The 21,701-nt window shown below is 45.8% G+C and overlaps 1 protein-coding gene across 1 annotated transcript in view; it reads left to right on the top strand.

Annotated features, from left to right (window-relative positions):
* The window catches only part of KSR2 (kinase suppressor of ras 2), a 360,941-nt gene that overhangs the window by 137,380 nt on the left and 201,860 nt on the right, over positions 1-21,701 (top strand). The window contains 3 exon segments of the mRNA XM_012650173.1: positions 16,323-16,371; positions 17,221-17,306; positions 18,984-19,497. Coding sequence (XP_012505627.1) covers positions 16,323-16,371; positions 17,221-17,306; positions 18,984-19,497 — 649 coding nt within the window.

Raw genomic sequence — 21,701 nt, 5'->3', positions numbered from 1 at the left:
TCAAATTCATATTCAGGACTCATATTCCATGGCACACCATTTGGGAAACACAGGTCTAGTCTAATTTCTCATCAGGCAGACAATTTGACTTCATCTTCTGTAAGTTTCTGGTTATTCAGCCTTTTCTCCCAGCTCCTATGTACAGGGCGTTGTTGACCTTGTGAGATCACCCATTTCTTTTGTTTTAGAGGGGACGTTGGTAACTGTTAGCATTTGCCTTATACCGAGCCGAATCCGTTTTTCTTTAATTTCCTCCTATTAGTTTTAGATCTGAGCTGTGGAACCATCTAGAACAAGTCTAATTCCTCTTCTGTCTGACAGCAGCATCTCTCCTCAAGACTTCTCTTTTCCAGTTCCCACCCACAGATGTGGTCTGACTTTTGTAGTTAGTGTTTAGAAACTCATTCTTTAAAATAGCTTCTTTCCCACGTACAGTTTCCTAGAGTTGATTACAAAGGGCAAACATTTATCATTGAGCTGAAAGGTATCTCAAGAATCTTCTATCGTGGTTTATCTCCACTTCATCATCTGAGACAGATGGTAGGTCAGCAGTTCAGCCTATCGGTAAAGATCTGGGGAGATCCCAGTTTTTCTCATTAGTCTGTTTTGGTGAAGTCCAGTGGTTTTGCTCATCTGAAAGCTCTTTCTTGTGCCTAACCACATGGCCTGCTTGCCCTGCCGCTCCGAAACTATATTTGCACTTCAATTTGACTAACCGACCTATTGATGAGCTTCCTTCCTTTCTCTCATTCGCCCATTCATTCGCTCACTCCGCACACCTTTGAGCGCCCACTCTGTGCCGGGTACCTCCGAGATGCTGCAGAGACAAGGCTGAACAAGACCCACTCGATCCACACAGACCTCGCGGTCTATGAGGCAGGAGAGTGGTGATGAAATAAAGAAACACGTAAACACACATTTTGTGCTAAGTGGAGGGGGAGAGGGGCGGGGACCAATTCAGATAAGGTCAGGGAAGGATGCTGGATGTGAGAGCTGAGAGCTGATGTGCATAATTACAACGCATTTATTTTGGTTTCTTAATTCCAGTTGATTATTTGTATCCGTATAATCAGCCTTAGATTATAAGCACCCACAGGCCGGGGACTAGGTCTTCATATTGTGCTTAGTATAAAGACGTACACTGTTGTTGAGGGAAGGACCCCGTGAAAGCCCCTGGAAGTCTCTCGTGTGGTTGGAAAAATCCTCTCTCTATGGAAGAATGAGTCATGAGCCGTTGCCTGTCTGAAATATCAGATATACAAGAGAAAATACAATGTTCTCGTTTATTAAGAGTCTACTTTAGTCTGAGTGTTCGTTGTCCTTTTGTTATAGTTGTCATATGTATTACATTAATAGACAGCAAAATGATCCTTCTATAATGTTAAAATTTTCCCATTCACCAATCTTACGTATTTTAAAGAACTTAATAAAGAAAAAGTCTATTATCACTTTCTAGATATTTATCATTTCTTTTCCTCTTTCTTCATTCCTGAAGTTCCAAGTTTCCCTCTTACATTATTTCTGTTCAACCTGAAAAACTTCCTCTAGCTTTTCGTTTAGAGCAGGTTTGCTGGTATTGAATTCTCGGTTTGCTTTATTTGAAAATGTCTTTAAAGATGTTGTTCTACCAACTTTTGGTTTTCATAATTTCTGATAAGCAGTCATTCAAATTGTTGTCCCTTTATTTGTAATGCATTATTTTGGTTTCTTTAATGATTGCTTTCAAGATTATTTCTTTACCTTTGGTTTCGACAGTTTGATTATGATGCGTCTAGGTAGGGTTCTCTTTGAGTTTATCCTGTTTGGGATTTGCTGATCTTTTTCAACCAGTAAATTTATGTCTTTCACCAAATTTGGGAAAATTTCAACGATCATATCTTTAAATAGTTTGTTTTCCTGCACCAATCCCTTTCAGTTCTCCTTCAAGGACTCCAATGACATGAATATTAAATCTTTTGATATTGTCTATAAGGTCCTTGGAGTTTTATTCTTTTTTTCCCCAGTCTCTTTTTTTCCTGTTCTTTTGATTTGTTAATTTCTATTGATCTAATTTCATTCACTGACTTTTTCCTTTGTCATTTCAATTTTGATATTGAGCTCATCCAATGAATGAAAAATTTTTCATTGTATTTTAGATATTGTATTTTTCAATTCTAAAATTTTCATTTGATTCTTTTTTAATAACTTCTATGTCTCTATGCAAATTATTATCTTTTCACTTCAAGAGTGATTACCTTTATCTTATGGAGCATGGTTATAATGCCTGCTTTAAAGTCTTTGGTAATTCTAAAATCTGGCTCATTTCAGTGTTGGCATTTGTTGATTGTTTTTGCCCTTGAAAATTGGAAAATTGGACAGATTTTCCTGGTCTTTGGTATATTTTGTAATTTTGAAGTATCTTCTGGACATTTTGAATATTTTTGTGATACTCTAGGTTTCCTTCTGAAGAATATTGATTTTTATTTGTTTTGCTTTTCTTAAGCAAGGTTAGATTAGGCTGTAAGTTCTATCTTGCCTTCTGTGGGTGGTGATCCAATGCCAGTTGAGTTCTCAAAGCCTTTGCTATGCTTCTTTGGGTTTGTTCTCAGCATGTGTAGCACTTTACACACAGAATTAGTAATCCCCTTCTCCAACTTGTTGGGATCCTCAGATAGTTGCCTTTTACATTTTTACCAGAATTTTTGGAAAAGAATCAATGGGAAAGATAGGTTTCAGTGGGCTTACTCTATCATGGCCAGAACCAAAACTGGGATGGATATTTTAGAAATGTTAACTCACTAGATCCTCAGAATAATCCTGTGAGGTGGCTGATATTATCCTCATGTTGCAGATGAGGAAACAGAGGTTCTGAGTGGTGAAGTCAGGATCTAAGTCCTCACCCCATTGCCATTGTCATGCTCCTTGGTGTCTTGCTTAATGCATCTATGTGATGGTGAAGCTCTTTATGGGTGCCTTATCTCCCCTCTTCCCTTGGGGTCAGGAACTACATCCTACTTGTCCTTCATCCATAAAGTGGGGACAATCTCAGTACCTACCTCGCAGTGCCATTGCAAGGACTGAATTAGGTAATACAAGTATGGTATTCAGAGTAGTGCGGGGCACACAGTAAACTTTCAATAAAGGGTAACTGCAGTCATTGTCATTATGTTTTGCTTGAATACTGAATGCCAACAGCACAGAGAATGGCCTTCGGGTAGGGCGCAGTAAATATTTACTGAGTTCAGTCATTTATGAAAGTATTTTATCCTTAGACACAATGGATTTTACTTTGTTGTTTCTCTTTCAGAAATTCATTAGCATTTCTTTGCCATTATTATCTTTACTTCCTCCTCCTGCACGCAGGATGTCACTGCAGGGGGATTAGGTGTCCCGATCCCATTCTCACCCCACACCCTTTCCCAGTTTTCTTCTTTTCCTTGCTCGATTGGCCTCTCACTTCTCCCTCATCGACCTCCACCATGAGAGGAATAAGGAGGGACTCTGGGTTCAAATTTTGGCTTTTTCACTTAGGAGCTGCACAGCTGAGATCAAGTAAAACTCAGACGTCCCGAACCTCATCTGTACCTCGTAAGGGATCGTGTTCACCTCATAGTGTTGCTGAGAGAATGAAAGTGAAGTGGTACAGGTGAGATGTCCGGTACAGCTCTTGACACATAGTAGGTACTTTAAAAATGTTAGTTTTCTTATTAACCCTTGATAAGAAGATATCCAGGAGTTCTAACTGCAATGTGAGAGGAATTATTCCAGATACAAGAGAGGAGTGATGATCCAGATGTCACTGGCCAGAAGCTGACCAAGGTTTCTATCGTCTCAAAAGTACTTGCTCCATATTAAGTGCTCAATAAAGATTTGTGCAATGAATGATCAACTGAAAAATTTGTGTTGGCGCCTTATCTCCCAGCATCAGACTGCCCTGCAGGGTTAGTAACTAGGGACGGAACCATGTTAAGCGTGAACATCTGCATTGCTAATATCTCAACACGCTTAATTCCATCTCAATCTATGATTTTTATCTTTAAAAGGTTTCATGATTGTTTAGACCTGGAGGGATGTTTTTGGTTTTGCATTTGTTCTTTATCTCTGGGCTCTGAAGCATCTCCTTGCAGAAATAGCCTTTGGAAGCATCATCAACGTGATGTTTGGGATCCGAGGCGGGCTGGCTGCTAGGGAGAGTTAGCTGCTAGGGGGACCCGCTTGTGTTGGCCTCCTTCGGGTCAAGCTGGTGAAGTATTTATCGGTGCCAACTTTGCGCCGGGGCTGAGATGGTATCAGGAGATGGAAAATACCAAGACATTGTCCCTGACCCGTGGGAGTTCATGGGCTAATAATTGAAGATAGGGACAAGTAAGTTCACAACGCAAATGCAGTGGGTTCAGTTCATGAGGGGTGTTCATTTGTGTCATGAGATTGCAGATGTCCCTGTCCTCTGGGTAAATCCTCTACTCTCTACCTTGGCCTGTAGGTAGGGACCTGCCCATCTCCCCCCTGCCTCCCTCCCTCTGCCACCCCACTGTCTGCCCTCTACCTCCGCTGTCCCCTCTTGTTTCTGCCAGTGGATCATATCTTTGGACAGGCTGGTGCCAGCTGGGACACCTGTCCCTCCTTCCTTGCCTAATTAACCACCCCCCATCCTCCAGACCCCGGCTCCAGTATTAGTCCTTAAGGAAGCCTCTCCCCAGGCCTCAGCTCTCAGCTAAATTGCCACAAACCTCTGTTACATTATTAACCAAATAATTAAGTTTGACTCTTTGTTTAGCGCCTGTCTCTTCTAGATCAGTGCTAGACATTTTATGTCCAAGAGAAAGACCATGGGAATTACGTATGTAATCTTAAATTTTCTAGTGGTTACGTTAAAAAACATTCAAAAATGAGCTGACATTTATTTGTTTTATTATAGTAAAATATACATAACAAAATTTACCACTGAGACCATTTTTAAGTGTACAAATTCTGTGGCATTAAATACGTTCACAGTGCTGTGTAATCGCCACCACCGTCCATCTTCAGAACTTCTTTATCATTTCAAACAGAAACTCTATGCCCATTAAGTAATCTCAGCCCCTGGTAATCTCCATTCTTCTGTCTTTCTAAATTTGCCTCGTCTAGATACCTTATGTAAGTGGAAATCTACAATATTTGTCCTTTTGTGTCTGGCGTATTTCACTTAGATATATCCAAGTTTCATTCATATTGTAGCACGTATCAGTTTCCTTCCTTTGTAAGGTTGTGTAATAATCCATCGTATGGCTGATCACATTGTGTTTATCCATTTATCCATCAATGGACACAGATTGCTTCCACCTCTTGCCTATTGTGAAAAATGCTGCTATGATCATTGGTGTTTTTTTTTTTTTTTTTTTTTGTTTGAGACAGAGTCTCACTCTCTTGCTTGGGGCGAGTGCCGTGGCCTCAGCCTAGCTCACAGCAACCTCAAACTCCTGGGCTCAAGCAATCCTACTGTCTGAGCCTCCCAAGTAGCTGGGACTACAGGCATGCGCCACCATGCCCGGCTAATTTTTTTTTTTCTGTATATATTTTTAGCTGTCCAATTAATTTCTTTCTATTTTTGGTAGAGACGGGGTCTCGCTCTTGCTCAGGCTGGTCTTGAACTCCTGAGCTCAGAACGATCCGCCCGCCTCAGCCTCCCAGAGTGCTAGGATTACAGGCGTGAGCCACCGCGCCCGGCCGATCATTGGTGTTTTGAGTATCTGAGTCGCTGCTTTCAATTCTTTCGGGTACATACCTAGGGGGAGAATTGCTAATTGGTGATTCTATGTTTAACCTTTTGAGGAATGACATTCGTTTTTATATTTTATGTAACCCAATATTTCCAAAATATTGCCATTTCAACATGTATGTAATCAGTATAAAAATTATGAATGAGTTGTATTACATTTTTCATGCTAAATTTCCATAATCTAGTGGGTAGCGTGTGAGTTCTGTATGGATGAAGAAACCGTCTTCAGATTGAAGCGCCTTATACATACATAAGTAGATGTCTAATCAAAAGATGCTTGTCCCAATTCTGCCTCCAGAGGGAAACAGAATTACTACTAATTAACTTAGCAACAATGGTAGCAAAGACAGCAGGCAGACTGTTTGCTAGGTGCTTTATTTTCATTACTTCTCTAAATGACCCTAAGAAGTGGGTACTTTTATTATTCTGTTTTCAAATGTGCAAACTGAAGTTCAGCAAGGTTAAGCAATTTGTTCCAGGTCACACAGCTAGTTAAGCGGTGGAGCTGGCATTCAAACCCAGCTCACTGGCCCTGCTGGGTTCTGTGTCCTGTGGCAAGAAGTTATGTGGGCAGATATTCAACCTAGATGCCTTGGAAAAGCCCCCCGGTGCTTGTGGAGGTGTCTGCTTGAGTTAAGAGGAGTTAAAAAGGTTAATAAAAGTTTACCCACTCCTTGCTCCTGGATGCGTCCACATTTCTCCTCCAGGTCAAGATTATGTGGATAGCCTGAACATATTTACCTCCTGCCACACCAGGCTCTGGAGGCTTCATAAACGCTGTCATTGCAGAGGGAAATTGGGAGAGAAACCAGGGCAAGTGCTGGCCTGGCTGAACCTGCACAGTGAGGGGAAAGACAAAGGGATTTGGAAAACCTGCTCCCCAAGTCAGTTGTCTGGAGATACAAATAGGGTGACTTGCAGCACATAAGGTCATCAAATGCTACTTTCAGCTTTCTCGAATTTGCCAACACAAGAGGTCATAAAACTAATATAACGCCTGTCACTCAAGGAGGCAGAGCGATAGAGCAACAGAGACTTCTGGAATTAGAAGAGTCTCAGAGGTCACCCTTCTTTAATGTGGCTTCTCCCAGTGTGGACTCTCTCCTGTGTCATTTGTGGCTTTTCAGCTGGCTTCTTACCTACTTCTCCTTCCCTCAGAGGCCCGTGGGGAGGCTGTCCTTCTATGGGGGCTGGTTGGGGACCAATGGGATGGAACCAAGAGAAGGACAATTTTCTATCGCCTTCCTCTGGTCACCAGGCCAGACTTCATCCATCCAGGGTAACCCTGGGCATGAATGGAATTTTGACTATAGTGAGGCCCCTCATACCTAATTTCTTGCTCTAATTCGAGATGCATCGCACTCATGATATCATCCGTCATGGCAGCTTAAATGTATGAGTGTTCAAGAATTGATTCATTCAACAAATACTTATCGAAGGAACATATAGTTTATGCATCGAGACAAAAAGTTTATGTATTGCAAGGCCCTGTGCTGGGCACTGGGCAATAGGGTGGTGAGAAAGTTAGTCCAGGCCTCTTGCCTTCTTAGAGCTCGTATCCCAGCAGGAAAGATAGACCATAAACAAACGGGTAAATTGAGGCAATCCTTATTGTTCATGGATTCTGTATAATTTATAAATTCACCTACTCACCAAAATTTCTTTGTAACCCCAAAATCAGTACTTGCACATGCAGAGTGGTAAAAGATTTGGTCACATGATGCACACGTTCCCAGCTGAAGTTGAACGAGGCAACACTCTGCCTTCTCGTTTCAGATCTCACAATGTACGCAAGCGTCCTTTTTGTGGTCTTACACTGAGTGTCATGTTTTTCACATTTTTTATGCTTTTTTGTTGGTGATTTTGCTGTTTAAAATGGCTCCCCCAAGTGTAGTGCTGAAATGCTGTCTGGCGTTCCTAAGAGCAAGAAGGCTGTGATGTGCTTTATGGAGAAAACACGTGTGTGCGATAGGTCACCAAACTGAAGGGGGTCCGTTTGCCCACGTGCAGTGGAAAGCTAAATGCTGAGACAGGCAGCTGTGCAAGGAGACAGGAGTCAGGGTCAAATCTGTGTCCCCAGGCTGGGGGGCAGGGCGGGTTTTAGGAGGCGTGATCTGACTGGGTCCCGGATCTTGCCATGTGGTGTTCACTGCTTCGTTCAGTCCCCTCTCCTCCGTCTGAACACATAGGTGCCACACGAGGTTGCACGCTTGGTTCTTTGGGACATGCTCAGGTTATGTGACCTTCAACCTGGGTGAGTATCATGGCAACTGAAAAACAACTTACCAGTTTATTACACAAAGTTAGACTTAAGCCCGACTGGACTCTTTCTGCAGTTACAAATATTCTTTGTTCAGATGTGAGTTCTAGGCTGTGGGCCATGAATTCAATGTTAGTGAATCAACAATGTATGCTAAATAAGGTGCCTTAAAACAGAAACGCACATAAAACAAGATTACGTATGGATTGGTGGGTGAAAATGCTGTGACCAGAGGCTCGCAGGAACCTAACCCTGTCATCTCTCCTAGGAGCAATGGTTCAGTATTCACTAGTTCAGTCTTTGCAGCAACTTCATGGAACACAGCTACCGTGAACAATGGGGGTTGACTGTAGGACAGAATAATTCCACCGAGTGGGGAGGGGTACGAGGAAATGACCCTGGAGGAGGAGGAGGAGAGAGAGTGTGGCTGGGGTAGAGGTGGTGAGCAGAGAATGAGGTCCTCAGCGCTGTGTCCAGGCCGCGGTAGAACTCAGGAGTCCTGACGTCCAGGGCACTGTGCCTTCTGCTCTGCCCTGATGTCCAAATCAGGCTGTTCAGAGGAGCTGTGGTGTGATGCCCCCCGGTGGTAATCCGGGTTCAGAACCATCATTCCACGGGGCCCGGGGTTTCCAGTATCAGATCCAGTTTCCCTGCAGTGCAGATGTGCTGCAAGTGGGTGTTGAGGGCTGGTGTCCTGAGCATTTCCTGTGGCCTTGACCCCTGAAGTCTGGAACACGTGAGTCTGGGCTGCAGTTAGCTCTCGCGTGGCTTGTAGCAAACACCCTAACTACAAGGTTCCCTGGGTCGTGTTTTGTTGCAATATTCCCGATGTCGATTCTAACCGTGGTCTTCACCACGAAGGGCTTTTGTTCAGTTTAAAATGTCCAGTGCGTGATGGTCATCACTCTCGTCTTCCCGTTGTAAGCAGCCTAGTCCCAATTTTAATTATACTTGACAGTTAAACTGCTAAATATTATAAAATAATGTGTATATGGTGGAAGGGAAAGAATATGGGGTTTGGAGTTGGATGGTCCCGAAACCTCCTTGGTGGGCGGACCTTGGGAAAGTTCCCACTCCTCTCAGTGGCTCAGTCTCTCCATCTGAACAATGGGTCTTATAGTCCACACTGCTCTGTGTAACCCCGAGGATGAATGCCGATGTGTGGTTTGTTGTGTAGCAACCAAGAGAGCATGCTCTGCGGGCAGACTGCCTGGGCTCGAATCTTGCTTTGAGTCTTGGCCTTGGGCAAGTGACTTGGCTCTTTTCAGAGCTTCATGTGCCTCACCAAGCTCGTTGTGAGAATTAAATGAACTAATAACATATGAGGATAAGAGTAGATGATACAAAACCTGGCCCATAGTAAGTGCCCTATGAATGGTAACTCTGGCCATTAGGAAAAGTACTTTGTTAAATACTCACTAGGATGGTGATGATGATGATTATGATGATGATGATGATACTTATAATAAGCAACTAAAAATAACAGGTGTTGGTGAGGATGTGTAGAAATCGGAACCCTTACATATTGTTGGTGGGAATGTAAAATGTTACAATGTGGAAAACAGCCTGGTGGTTTCTCAGAAGGTTAAATGTAGAGTCTTCATGTGACCCAGCAATTCTGCTCCTAGTATAGACCCCAAAGAATGGAGAACAGACATTCAAACAAATGCCTGTGTACCAATGTTCACAGCAGCGCTGTGCACAATTGCTCGAAGCTAGAAACAACCTAAATGTCCATCAGCTGATGAATAGATAAACAAGATGTGGTACATACATGTCATTCGGCCATAAAACGGAATGAAGCACTGGTACGTGCTACACTTGGATGGACCTTGAAAACATTATGCAAAGTGAAAGAAACATTATACAAGGAAAAAGACCATGTATTGTAAAATTCCGTTTGTCTGAGAGATCCAGAATGGGTACATCCATAGAGACAGAAAGCAGAGTAGTGGTTGCCAGGGAGAAGAGGGGAATGGGGGATGGTTGCTAATGTGATGGGGTTTTCTTCTGGGCATGATGAAAATGTTTTGGAACTAGATAGAGGTGGTCGTTACATAGCATGTGAATGTACTAAATGCCACCGAATTCTACACTTTGAAATGATTAATGTGAATTTCACCTCGATAATTTTTTTTTTTAAAAAAAGAGCTTTGTTATAACAGAAAAGCTAACCCAACGTTAGTGACTGAAGGTTAATCTCGCCAGATCTCCTGGTAGGTGATAAAATCACAAATGTCACAGAGCAGGACCTGGGTGACATTACTGGGTCAGAGCCCACGCTCCGTGCCCTGTCCCATCTCCCAGATGACCTGCACAGACTGGGGTCAGTGCATTTGTTTGGTTTTATTTGGGGACATCCTGGGGCGGGGCCAGTGCCCAGTGGGACCCACAGTTTGGCTGGATGCCAAGCTCGTTAATGAGGTCTTAGATGAAGATTCTTGCCAATGTTGAATTGCTTTGGCAACTGTTATGTTTTTCATTTGTCCTTATTCACTTTTTTTTTTTTTTGCAAGTATTACAAAGTAGAAATTCAAAAACTCTGCCTAATTTCAGGTTTCATGGCTTTCTGGGATTGTGGCTAAAATGAGCATTATGTTTGACTTTTGGAAAGTCAGAAGGAGTTGCCCGCAGGTGCTGGTCCACAGGTCTGTGTAAAAGGGCGCAGTGTCTCAAGGGCTTCCTGATCTGCTCTGTCATTACCTGGGGGAGTTGGGAGGCTCTACGGGCAGTCTCCGTGGATGGCACAGATCTGGACTGCAAAACCGGATCTACCGCTTCCTGGCTTCGTGACCTAGAGCAACTCAATCCCTCATAATCCTTGGCTTCTACCACTGGAAGCTGGAGACAGTAGCTGAATTTTCTTCATGGGATCTTCATGTACCATGAAGTGATACATGTGAAATTCTTAGAATAGTATCCAGCACATAGAAAGTGCCCCATAAACAGTAACTGTTACTAGTATTAATAATAATTGTTATTGTTACATTCTTTGCGTTACCCAGAACTGCAAATATTTTCAACCAGTGTCTAAAAGTTCCATCTCTTGCCAGAAAGTTATGAGGATTAAATTAAAAATCATTTGTTTTGTTCTACCAATGACTTTTGTTCTACCAGTATTTTCAGCCAGCCTCTGAAAGTGCTGCTTCTTGCCAGAAAGTTTTGAGGATTAAACGAACAAGTGCATTAAAATATTCACAAAAGTTACAAGCAGGGGTGATCCTGGAATCGGGGGCTCTGTGTCACTCCTGCCTCTGAAGGGCTAAAGAATATACTGGGTATGGTCTCATGCTGGCTCCAAAATCCAGATAAATTCTAAGCCACACGTTTGCCTGTTTATAAAATTTTAATGGGAAGGGACAAAGAAGTTAGACACTTGCCTAGACTTTCTGAAATCATTTTCTCCCTCGAGAATGGCTTTTATTTCTCGGAGTCCCTTATCAGAGAATGTCAAAAGAAAAACCCTTACACCTTGAAATGCCTTTAATCAATCCTCAGACCTTTCAGTTTTTAAAACCTCTTCCCTTCTCCCCACCCATTTCAAGGTTTGAAATAAAATGATTTTCCAGAAACGGATGACAAGATAGCAAAGGGTGACGATTAATAACCCTGGGGCCCCTTGCTACCACACCTTTCCTATTTAAAATGATAAATTACCTATTCCCCTCAGACTTTATTAAAGAGACGATCAAAAGAGAGAGGGGAAGAGCTGATATGATACAGCCGATCCGCGAAACCCTCCTGCAGGTGCGGCAGAGGGACGTCGCGTCCCTATCAATTTAGCAGCTAATAATTTGGGTAATGAAATGAGGCCTTTTTGCTTCTTCAGCCCGAAACTTCTGGTTTTGAAGTGTAGGGGTGGAGAGGAAGAGACGTACGTGGGGAAGGGAATTCAGCAGGGGGTAAGGCTTTTCTTCCTTTCTTTTATCTCTTAGACTTTGAAAAAACTTGAAGGAAGGAAAGAAAACGTAAGGGCAACTCAGTATTGCCTTGAACCCAGCAGAATCGAGTGTGTGTGTGTGTGTGTCTGTCTTTGGAGGAGCTGTAGGCTATGGGGTGGGGGTGGGGTCCAGCTCAGCTGTAGGATGTTGTGTGATTAAGCGGGAGAGTGTGAGTATAGGTTACTACCCACTGTGGGACTTCACCCACTTACCCAAACCTTGTTGGTGAAATGGATCAATAACATCTACCTTCCAGGGCAGGTAAGAGAAGCACCAGATCCCCTAATTCTGAGTCTAAGTGCTCTCCATGTGCAGCCTTCTGTGAGCTGACTCCCCAGTCAGTGCTCAGCAAATGTGTCGACTCCCAGTCGAGGGCTATATGAGTTGTCTGGGACTGTTGTAGCATTGCCACCACAAACTAGGAGGCTTAAAACAACAGAAATGTATTTTCCCACAGCTGTGGGGGCTTGGAGTCTGAAAGCAAGGGGTTGGCAGGGCCACGCTCCCTCTGAAGTCTCTGGGAGAGATTCTCTTCCATGCCTCGCCCCCAGCTGCCGGGGTTGCGGGTGATCCTTGGCGTTCCTGGGTTTGTAGCTGCCTCGCTCCAGTCTCTGCCTCCATCCTCGCATGATGTTCTCCAGGGTGCGTCCTCTTTTCTTCTAAGGACACAAGTCATTGGGTTTAGGCTGCATCCTAATCCGGTATTAACTCAACTTGCTTACATCTGCAAAGATTTTATTTGCAAATAAGGTATTGGGAGTTAGGACTTTAACATCTCTTTGGGGAGATACAGTTCAACCCGCAATAAAATCTCAGCTGGGGCTGGGGGCGGTGGCTCACACCTGTACTGCCAGCACTCTGGGAGGCCAAGGTGGGAGGACTGCTTGAGGTTAGGAGTTCGAGACCAGCCTGAGCAATTTTTTCTGCTAAAGACAGAAAAAATTAGCCGAACGTGGTGGTGCGTGCCTGTTGTCCCAGCTACTCGGGAGGCTGAGGCAGGAGGATTGCTTGAGCCCGGCGTTTGAGGTTGCTGTGAGCTAGACTGATGCCATGACACTCTAGCCTGGGCAACAGAGCGAGACTCTGTCTCAAAAAAAAAAAAAAAAAGAGAAAAAAAGAAATCTCAGTTGGTTTTGATTCTGTGGGCTTGCTTTCCGTAGGAAATAGCACCTGGCAAGACCAGGGATGAGGACTGGGTGATTTTAGAGTGCCGGCTCTGTGTCAAACACAACGCAAGGCAGTTTATATGCTTTATCTTATTTAATCCTCAGTGGCCTTGTGTGAAGTAGATGGTTTTACCCCCGTTTTAGATGGACATTTATATAACACTGGCTGTGTGCTAGAGATTAAGCTGAATGTTCTACCTGCGTGGTCTTATTTAATCCTCAGGGTAACCCTAGAGGAAAGTGCTCTTGTTACCCCCAGTTTACAGATGAAGAAACCGAGTCACAGTGGCGAAAGAGACAAATTAATGTCTAGGTGTCATCTTATAAAGGTAGGGGCGTCCTCTGTACCATAAAAACTCCTACTTCCTTGCTTGGTATTTATTTAGGAGAATTAATTTTTGTTCTTTCAGTTCAGAAAGTAAGTCTTCCAAATGCAGAGGTGTCTCTCTCCCTTCGGAGGGAATCAGGCAGTGGGTGGCGTCTCGTGACCTCCCCTTCCTCACCTGTATGTGATTCAGGGTCAAGGGATGTTTATTCTAGAGATTCATGGACCAGACAGGAGACAAAGGGAAATGTGATTAAATAGTCACATATTTGTAAAAAAAAAAAAAAAAAGAAGATAAACATCTAAGGTGAGCCTGACACTGTCTCTGATGGGCTCAGGAGATTTTAGAATGTCATGATCCATCCTCTCAGGCTAGAAAACTAACTTCTCCCTGAGGCATGGTCCAGGATTCCTGGGGAGATGGGAGAAGGGGAAGTTCAGCTGCATCCCGGGCACCTCCTCCTGGGTGTCCTGCAGGAACCTCGGACTCAGCCCGCGTCTGACCCTGAACTTGCCACCTCCTCTGTGCTCAGTTTCCTTCTCTTGCATTTCCTGCTGCTGCGTGTGGCCCAGGCTGGCAAGCAGGATGCCAGCCTGGGCTTGGTGTCCTGGTTAAGGGTGCATTGTGAACTCAAATCCCAGATGTCCTGGTAGTGTGGCCTTGAGCAAGCCATTGGACCTCTCTGTGCCTCAGTTTCCTCATCCGTAAAATAGAGCAATTTTTGCCTACTTTGTCAGATGGTTGTGTGGGTATATACTTTTTTACATGTAAATTCTCAATCAATGTTAGCTACTTTTTCTCCTTTCTCCTCTTATATCCAACCAGTCCACCTCTGTTCATGTCCATGGCCACAGCCCTGCCCTGGTCCTCACCCCCACCGTGCCCCTCCATCCAGATGCCTCTAGAAGCCTCAGGCTGGGCTTCTGCTGCTTCGGCCACATCCTATCCTCTCTCCCCACCATGGTCAGAGACGTCTTTCGGCGGTGCTCAGCTGATCGTGTCCTTCCCCTGCATACAGGAGTCTTGTTGAGCAGCAAGGACGGATGCCTGCACAGCTTGTGCACCGGGCTGTCTAGGATGGCTTTAATGACACAGGGACAGGAGGAGTGGTAGGTATATGCCCCTCCCTCCACCGTCCTCTGCATCCTGGGCCAGCACACTGGGCTCCAGGAAGACTCGATGGCAAACTCTGGGAAGGGGACCCATCCATTGGGCTGTGTGGCTTTTAAGCCGCATGATCAGGGTGGCACTAGCCACTCCTCTGGTGTGATCAGGGGCTAGCACTCAACAGTGATGTGATGGGCGGAAGCTTGGCCTCTGGCTCCCGTCCACTTCTCCACATTTGGAAGAGCCAGCCCTTCCTTGGCACGAGCAGGCGTTTGGGGCCTGAGCCTTGTGGGTATAGCAGCGTGCCTCTGCAGAAACTCAGCTTCCGTCCCGCCATCATGTATGGTTGGGAGTGCACTGGGAGAGCCGGCCCCTCCCTTGGCATGCCCGTGGGGCTGGGTCCAAGCCTTGAGCTTGCAGCTGTACGATGTGGCCGACTATGGCTTCCACCTGCCCGTTATCCGGTTTGATTGCTGTGAGCACGAGCGGCAGGAGACCACCTCCCTCTTTGGAAGGCCAGCTGCAGGGGATCAGTCACATTGAGCCTTAGCGCTCAGCATCCCCTTCCAGCTAGGAGAGCAAATCCCTGGGTGGTCCTCCCTCCCCCTCTCCAGGCTTGGCTTGAATATCTTCCTCCCTCTGATTAACCGCAGCCGTCCTGAGCTGCTTGGATTTCTCCAGACTCCTACATCCCTCGTCTCCTGGCCTTGGACGCTGCTGTTCTCTCTGCTCCCGTCCTTCCTCCTTTACCCTCCACTCTGCCACCTTTCCTAGGAACTTCCTGTTCACTCTCAAGTTCTGGTTCAGGCGCCTCCTCTTCCAGAATGCCTTTCCCTGCCCTTCCCTGGCCAGCGGGGCTCCTCTCCTCTGTGTCTGCACACCCTGCGCTCTCTCTGACATAGGGTTCCGTGTTTGGTGTCTTGAGTGCTTACTGATTTACTGTATTGAGTGGGAATTCACATAACGCACAGGTAATCATTTTAAAGTGAACCATTCGTGGCATTCAGTGCATTCACAGTGTTGTGCAGCCACCACCACTAATTAGGTCCAAGCCATTATCACCCCAAAAGAAAACCCCATGGCTATTACAATGACTCCCCTTCCCCTGCCCCAGACTCCAGCAACCATCACTCTACTTTCTGTCTCTATGGATTTGCCTCTTTTGGACATTTCATATAAACGGAATCATATAATATGAGACCTTTTGTGTCTGAATTCTCTCACCATGATGTTTTCAAGGTTCATCCACATTGTAGCATGAATCAGTACCTTGCTCCTTTTTGTGACTGAGCGATAGTCCATCGTATGGACATGGTACGTTTTATTTGTCCATTCTTCAGTTGATGGAACGTGGGTCGTTTCCACCTTTCGGTGACTGTGCTGCTATGAGCGTGTACAAGTATTGGGGTCTCTGCTTTCAGCTCTTTGGGGTCTATACCTAAAAATGGGATTGCAGTGAGAGTTTCTTTGGTCGTTGATCTTTTCTCCTAGACCGTGAGCAACTTGAGGGCAGGGGCTGGCACAGCCTGGGGACAAATGGGGCGAGTCACAAGGCATCCAGAATAGATATTTCAGTCCCTCCGAAATCATCTGCCCATTCTCCTGCATCATCGTGGTGGTCCAGCCTTTGTCGGATGGTTCAACTCACTTTATCTCATTTGTTCACTCCTCACTTACTCTGATATTTGCTCAAATGTCCCCTATCACCTCCTCATCCTTTTCTGATTAAAGTGGCCCCCCAGCACTTCTTTCTGTCCCCATACCATGCTTTCTTTCCCTCTGCAGCACTTAGTATTGCTGACATGTTGTAGAAAAGAGATGATAAATTATGTATGTCCTCGAATTGTTCATTGCCTTTTCTTCCGTTTCCCTGCTAAGAAAGTGAGCTCCGCGAGGATAGGGATTTTTGTCTGTTTTATGTATTGCTCTATCCCGGTGCCTACAACAGTGCCTGGCATGTGAGAGGAGTTCAAGTATTTGTGAAACAGATGACTGACCGAATCGATGCATTTAATCATCACCGAACCCTCCAGCGAAGCTGCCATCATTCCCATCTTATGAACCTCAAAACCAAAGCTCAGGGAGGTTAAGCAACTTGCCCAAGGTCACAGAGCTGATCGGTGGTGGAACAAAAATTCTGAGTCCGGTTCCTCTGATTCTCAATCCTGTATTCTTTCCATCTCCCTCAGGGTGGGCGACAGCGTATAGTGACAAAGGCCTAAGTACTGCTTTGTGGTGCAGTATATGATTAAGACAGCTTAACAAAATAGATGTCCTTTCTTAAACGTGTTTTCCTTAGGCTAATCTGACAATGAGTTGTACCCCTAAGCAAATGCATCAATCCAGAGCTGTCTGGCTGACGGAGAACCTGATGTTGGCTTGATTCTCTGTGCTGTCCCCAGCTCTCGGAGTTCTTTGGCTTCAGCTAAACGTCAGCTTCCTTGCTGTATGAAGGGTGATGATCATGAAGCTTGCAGAACCAGTACCGCTCTTTAAGCAGGAGATACTGACACATTACCGTAGCGCCGAGAATTGCGATACGAGTAGCTAACATTTATGAAGTGCCTACTGTGTGCTGGGAGCTGTGCTGAGAACATTACTTGTGTGATCGCATTTGATCCTCACAGTAGTCCCCGAGGTAGGTGATAAAGCAAGACTCAGAGAGGTTAGGTGAGTGCCCAAGGTCACACAGTCGGTAAGGGGCGAGGCAGATTTGGAGCCAGCTCTCCTCCTCACTGGGCTCATGTGTATGTAGATATCATAATGACGGCCACTTTGGTAGAATGTTCTGGCAAGTCCGAGAGGAGGGAAAAGGGGGACTTTTGTGCGAAAGAGTCCTTGCTTGCTGTAGCTGCTATTCTGTTCCCGTTTGATTAATCTGTGATGGTCTGTGGTCTTGGGCAAACGCAAGCCCCCGCTCTCTGCCACCGATGTCGCATGCCCTGGTTGTCGAGGTGACTAAGGCTTTGAATCCCAGTTACCACTCTTGTGACCTTGGGCACATCTTCGTCTCTGCATTAGTTTCCTTATCTACAAAATGAAGATCAAAATAGCCCTTTGTTCAGATTACAAAAATTAAGATATAAAACAGTCCCAATGTAACAAGTGAAGAAAGCAAATGATGAACCATTAAATAAGGTCTTCATGATATTTTTTTTTTCCTAAAAAAAACCCCAAAGTGCACAGAAAACTGTCTGGAAGGCTCCACAGCCAAACATTGATAGTGACGATGTCTAGGCTGTAGAACAGCATTGCCTTTTTCCTTATCTGAATTCTCTAATTGTTCTGTAATGAATGTGTAATAACAAAATGAGTTGTTTTAATTAAAAATGGGACAGTGAGTCAGTGCTCATGAAAGCACTTTGTAAACCGTCAAATGCTCTATAAATTAGCTCTTGTTACGGTCGTTATCGTAATTATTATTGTCACTGCTAGTCGGCTACGACTTGGAATTTCTTTCTGCCCCAAATCTCCTCCCTTGACCCACGGTGGGAGTGCTCACATGGTTACCTTCCTCTGGGTCCCACCAGCTGTTTCTCCATTGACACCTGCCGGCTTCTCCCCATCTGCTGCCACCTCCCAAGTCAGAGCTGCCATCACCTCTTGCATTGTCCCTGCGATACCCTTAAATTGAGCGCGGCTCTTCCAGCAGCAGCCTGAGTGATCTTCCCGAAATGAACGTTAGATCAAGTGTCTCCACTGCCTCAAAACCCTCAATGGCTTCCCACTGAACCTGGCGTAAAACCCACACCGCACCTTGGCCCGCAGGCCTGGGGGTCTTGTGGTCACTAATAACCGACGCTAATAACCATCCGAAATCCTTCAGTGAGCATGTTCTCTGGTCTGTCAAGTCTCTGCTTTGGCAGAATCCGAGTCCGGGGACCAGGGTCTTGTCTGTGTTGCTATTGTGTCTCTCCCAAACACAGGGCTTGGCATGTTGCCAACATTCAGAAACTGTTTGTTGGGTGAATGAAGCACATGGTGACCCAGATCCGGAAGATGTAAGCAGTGGCCACAGAAGTGGTCGGGGAGGGCCCAAGGGTGAACTTGACTCCCTTGGAATTTTTGTATCGCACATGGAGGTGAGGTATCAAAATTGCCATGTAAGAGAAAAGTTATTCTTGAAAATCCTGTAAATCACTTTGAAACTGCTGGAACTGGGATCTTGGAGGCTCAAAAGGCAAGAATTAACTTCTTTGCTTTTCTGGGCATTTGGGCTGTGGGCTCCCTGGCCAGGCTGTTGAATGGAACAGGGTCAACAAAGGGATTTCATTCCTTTTTGGAGGCTCTAAGCGGGCGTGGCTGGATTTATGTAGACGTGCTCATGATGTCATGCGGATGCCATGTAATATGCATATGATAGAACATGTCTAGGATATAATGGGCACAGGGCGCAACTTTCTCATGACTTACGCACTGTCTCTCTGCTCCTTTGTTCCAACTCAGGAGGCAACCTTTCCAAACAGGACTGGACCATCCAGTGGCCCACCACGGAGACGGGGAAGGAGAACACGCCCGTGTGCCCTCCGGAGCCCACCCCGTGGATCCGCACCCACCTCTCCCAGAGCCCCCGGGTCCAGTCCAAGTGCGGCCAGCACTTCTGCCACACCAGCCCCACTCCTGGGGCCCCCGTGTACACACACGTGGACAGGCTCACCGTGGACGCCTACCCGGGCCTGTGCCCGCCACCGCCGCTGGAGTCGGGCCACCGTTCCCTGCCCCCGTCGCCCCGGCAGCGGCACGCTGTCCGCACCCCGCCGCGCACCCCCAATATTGTCACCACCGTGACCCCACCGGGCACGCCGCCCATGAGGAAGAAGAACAAGCTGAAGCCCCCGGGGACCCCGCCGCCCTCCTCCCGAAAGCTGATACATTTGATCCCGGGGTTCACGGCGCTGCATCGGAGCAAGTCCCACGAGTTCCAGCTGGGCCAACGCGTGGATGAGGCCCACACGCCCAAGTGAGTGTGGCTGGTGGGTGCCCGGGGCGGGCGAGCCTGGGCTGGGAGGGGCTGGCTGTCTCGGGAGCCGGGGGCTGCCCAGGCCAGGCAAGCAGGGAATACACAGCTTGTGTTCCCAACTCTAGTTGAATGAAAGGTGGCTTTTCACTGAGGGTTCTGAGAAAATGAATAGAATGGAATTTCCCAGAATTGGCCATTTAAAAAATACTGTTAATCCTCTAGAGCAGTGGTCCCCAACCTTTTTGGCACCAGGGACTGGTTCCATGGAAGAGAATTTTTCTACCAACTCGGGATGGGGCGGGGAGGTGCAGTGGGGGGAGGCAGAGCTCAGGCGGTGATGCGCTGATGGGGAGCGGCTGTAAATAGGGATGAAGCTTTGCATGCTCGCCCACACTCACCTCCTGCTGCGTGCCCGGTTCCTAAGTTTCATGCAAGACAATTTTTCTGCAGCCGGGGGGTTGGGGACCGCAGCTCTAGAGTATGGTTTGGCAAACTATGGCCTAGGGGGCTAGATCTGATAGCCTGCCTGTTTTTGTAAATAAAACGTATTTGAACATACCTGTGTTCATTCCTTTATGTATTGTCTATGGCTGCTTTTGTGCAACAGTGACAGAGTTGAATATGGCCCCCAAAGCGGAAAATATTTGCCCTCTGGCCCTTTACAGGAAAAGTATGCTGTCCTCTGCAGAGTCCAGCCTGGCCGTGCCCCTAAAAATAGGATATGAGGTATATGTTAATATTATTTTCTAGTAGCCACGTTAAAAAGAATTGACAGGAACAAGTGATATTAATTTTTATATGTCATTGAACCCACTATATCAAAAATGTTATCATACTAACATGGAATCAACGTCAAATATTATTACTGAGATATTTTACATTCTTTTTTTCTATATGAAGTCTTTGAAATCCCATGTGTATTTTATACCCACGGCTCATCTCTGTTGAGGGTAGAAGGAAGCAGGGGGCACTGGGGGTGTTGACGGAAGACCCCTGGGGGTAGGGGAGCAAGGCATGGGGTGCAGGTGACACCCAGAGTTAGGCAGGTTGCAGCCTGATTCACAGTCACTAAAAGGCAAAACAACCCGAGTGTCCATCAGCAGATGAATGGATAACACAATGCGGTGTATCCATAGGACGTAATATTATCCAGCCTTAGGGAAGGAACTTCCGGTACATGCTACGTCATGGGTGAACCTTGGCAACAGGACGCCAAGTAAAATAAGCCAGACACAAAAGAGCAAACATTGTATTAATGTAATTCCACTGATACGAGGTACCTTGCATAGTCAAGTTCAGTGGTGGAAAGTAGAATGGTGGCTGCCAGGAGCTGCAGGGAGGGAAAATGGGGAGTTATCATTCAGTGAGTACAGAGTTTCAGTCTGGGATGATGAAAACATTCTGGAAATGGATAGTGGGATGATTGCACAACAATGCAAATGTACTTAATGCCACTGAATGGTATGCTTAGAAATGGTTAAGATGGTAGATTTGATGTTATGTATATTTTACCATCGTTAAAAAAAAAAAAGTTAAGAGCTGGGCATGGTGCCTCCCACCTGTAGTCCTAGCTACTCAGGAGGCTAGGGCAGGAGGATCACTTGAGCCCAGGAGTTTGAGGCTGCAGTGACCTGTGATTGCAACATTGAGCTCCAGCCTGGGTGACAGAGCTAGACCTTGTCTCTTTAAAAAAAAAAAAAAAGGCAGGATCTGGCAAGCCAAAGTTTGGCAAACTTTACCGCTAAAGGGCCAGATGGTAAATATTTTAGGCTCTGCAGGCTATTTGGTATCTGGTGCACTGACTCAGCTCAACTCTGCCTCGCTAGCACAAAGGCAGCCACAGACAATAGGTTAATGAATGGGTGTGGCTGTGTTCCAATAAAACTTTATTTGTAAAAACAGGTGCCTGGCTAGATTTGGCCCGTGGGCTATAGTTTGTCAAGCCCCATTGGATGTCCTGGTGTAGAGGGTGATTCTCCTTCCTAAGACACTGGGAATAGCCTAAAGTGATTTAAGTTTTACGAAGGTAAAATTCAGGCTGCTGTGTGCAAGCTAGCTTGGAGACCTGGAGCACGTTTGGGATCTGCGAGTTTTACACAGAGGATGCTTTTCCGATAAGGGTTGGGTTTGATTTTCATGGTTTTGTGAGAGCCACAGAGGTGGGGGTCCACTGAGACCTCCGGGCAAGAGTATGGGTTAGAGTC

This window comes from Propithecus coquereli, unplaced genomic scaffold, assembly GCF_000956105.1.
Source record: "Propithecus coquereli isolate 6110/MARCELLA unplaced genomic scaffold, Pcoq_1.0 Scaffold314, whole genome shotgun sequence".
In the NCBI taxonomy this organism is placed as follows: domain Eukaryota; kingdom Metazoa; phylum Chordata; class Mammalia; order Primates; family Indriidae; genus Propithecus; species Propithecus coquereli.
The sequence above is the reverse complement of the archived record's forward strand: the minus strand, read 5'-3'. Positions and strand labels throughout refer to the sequence as shown.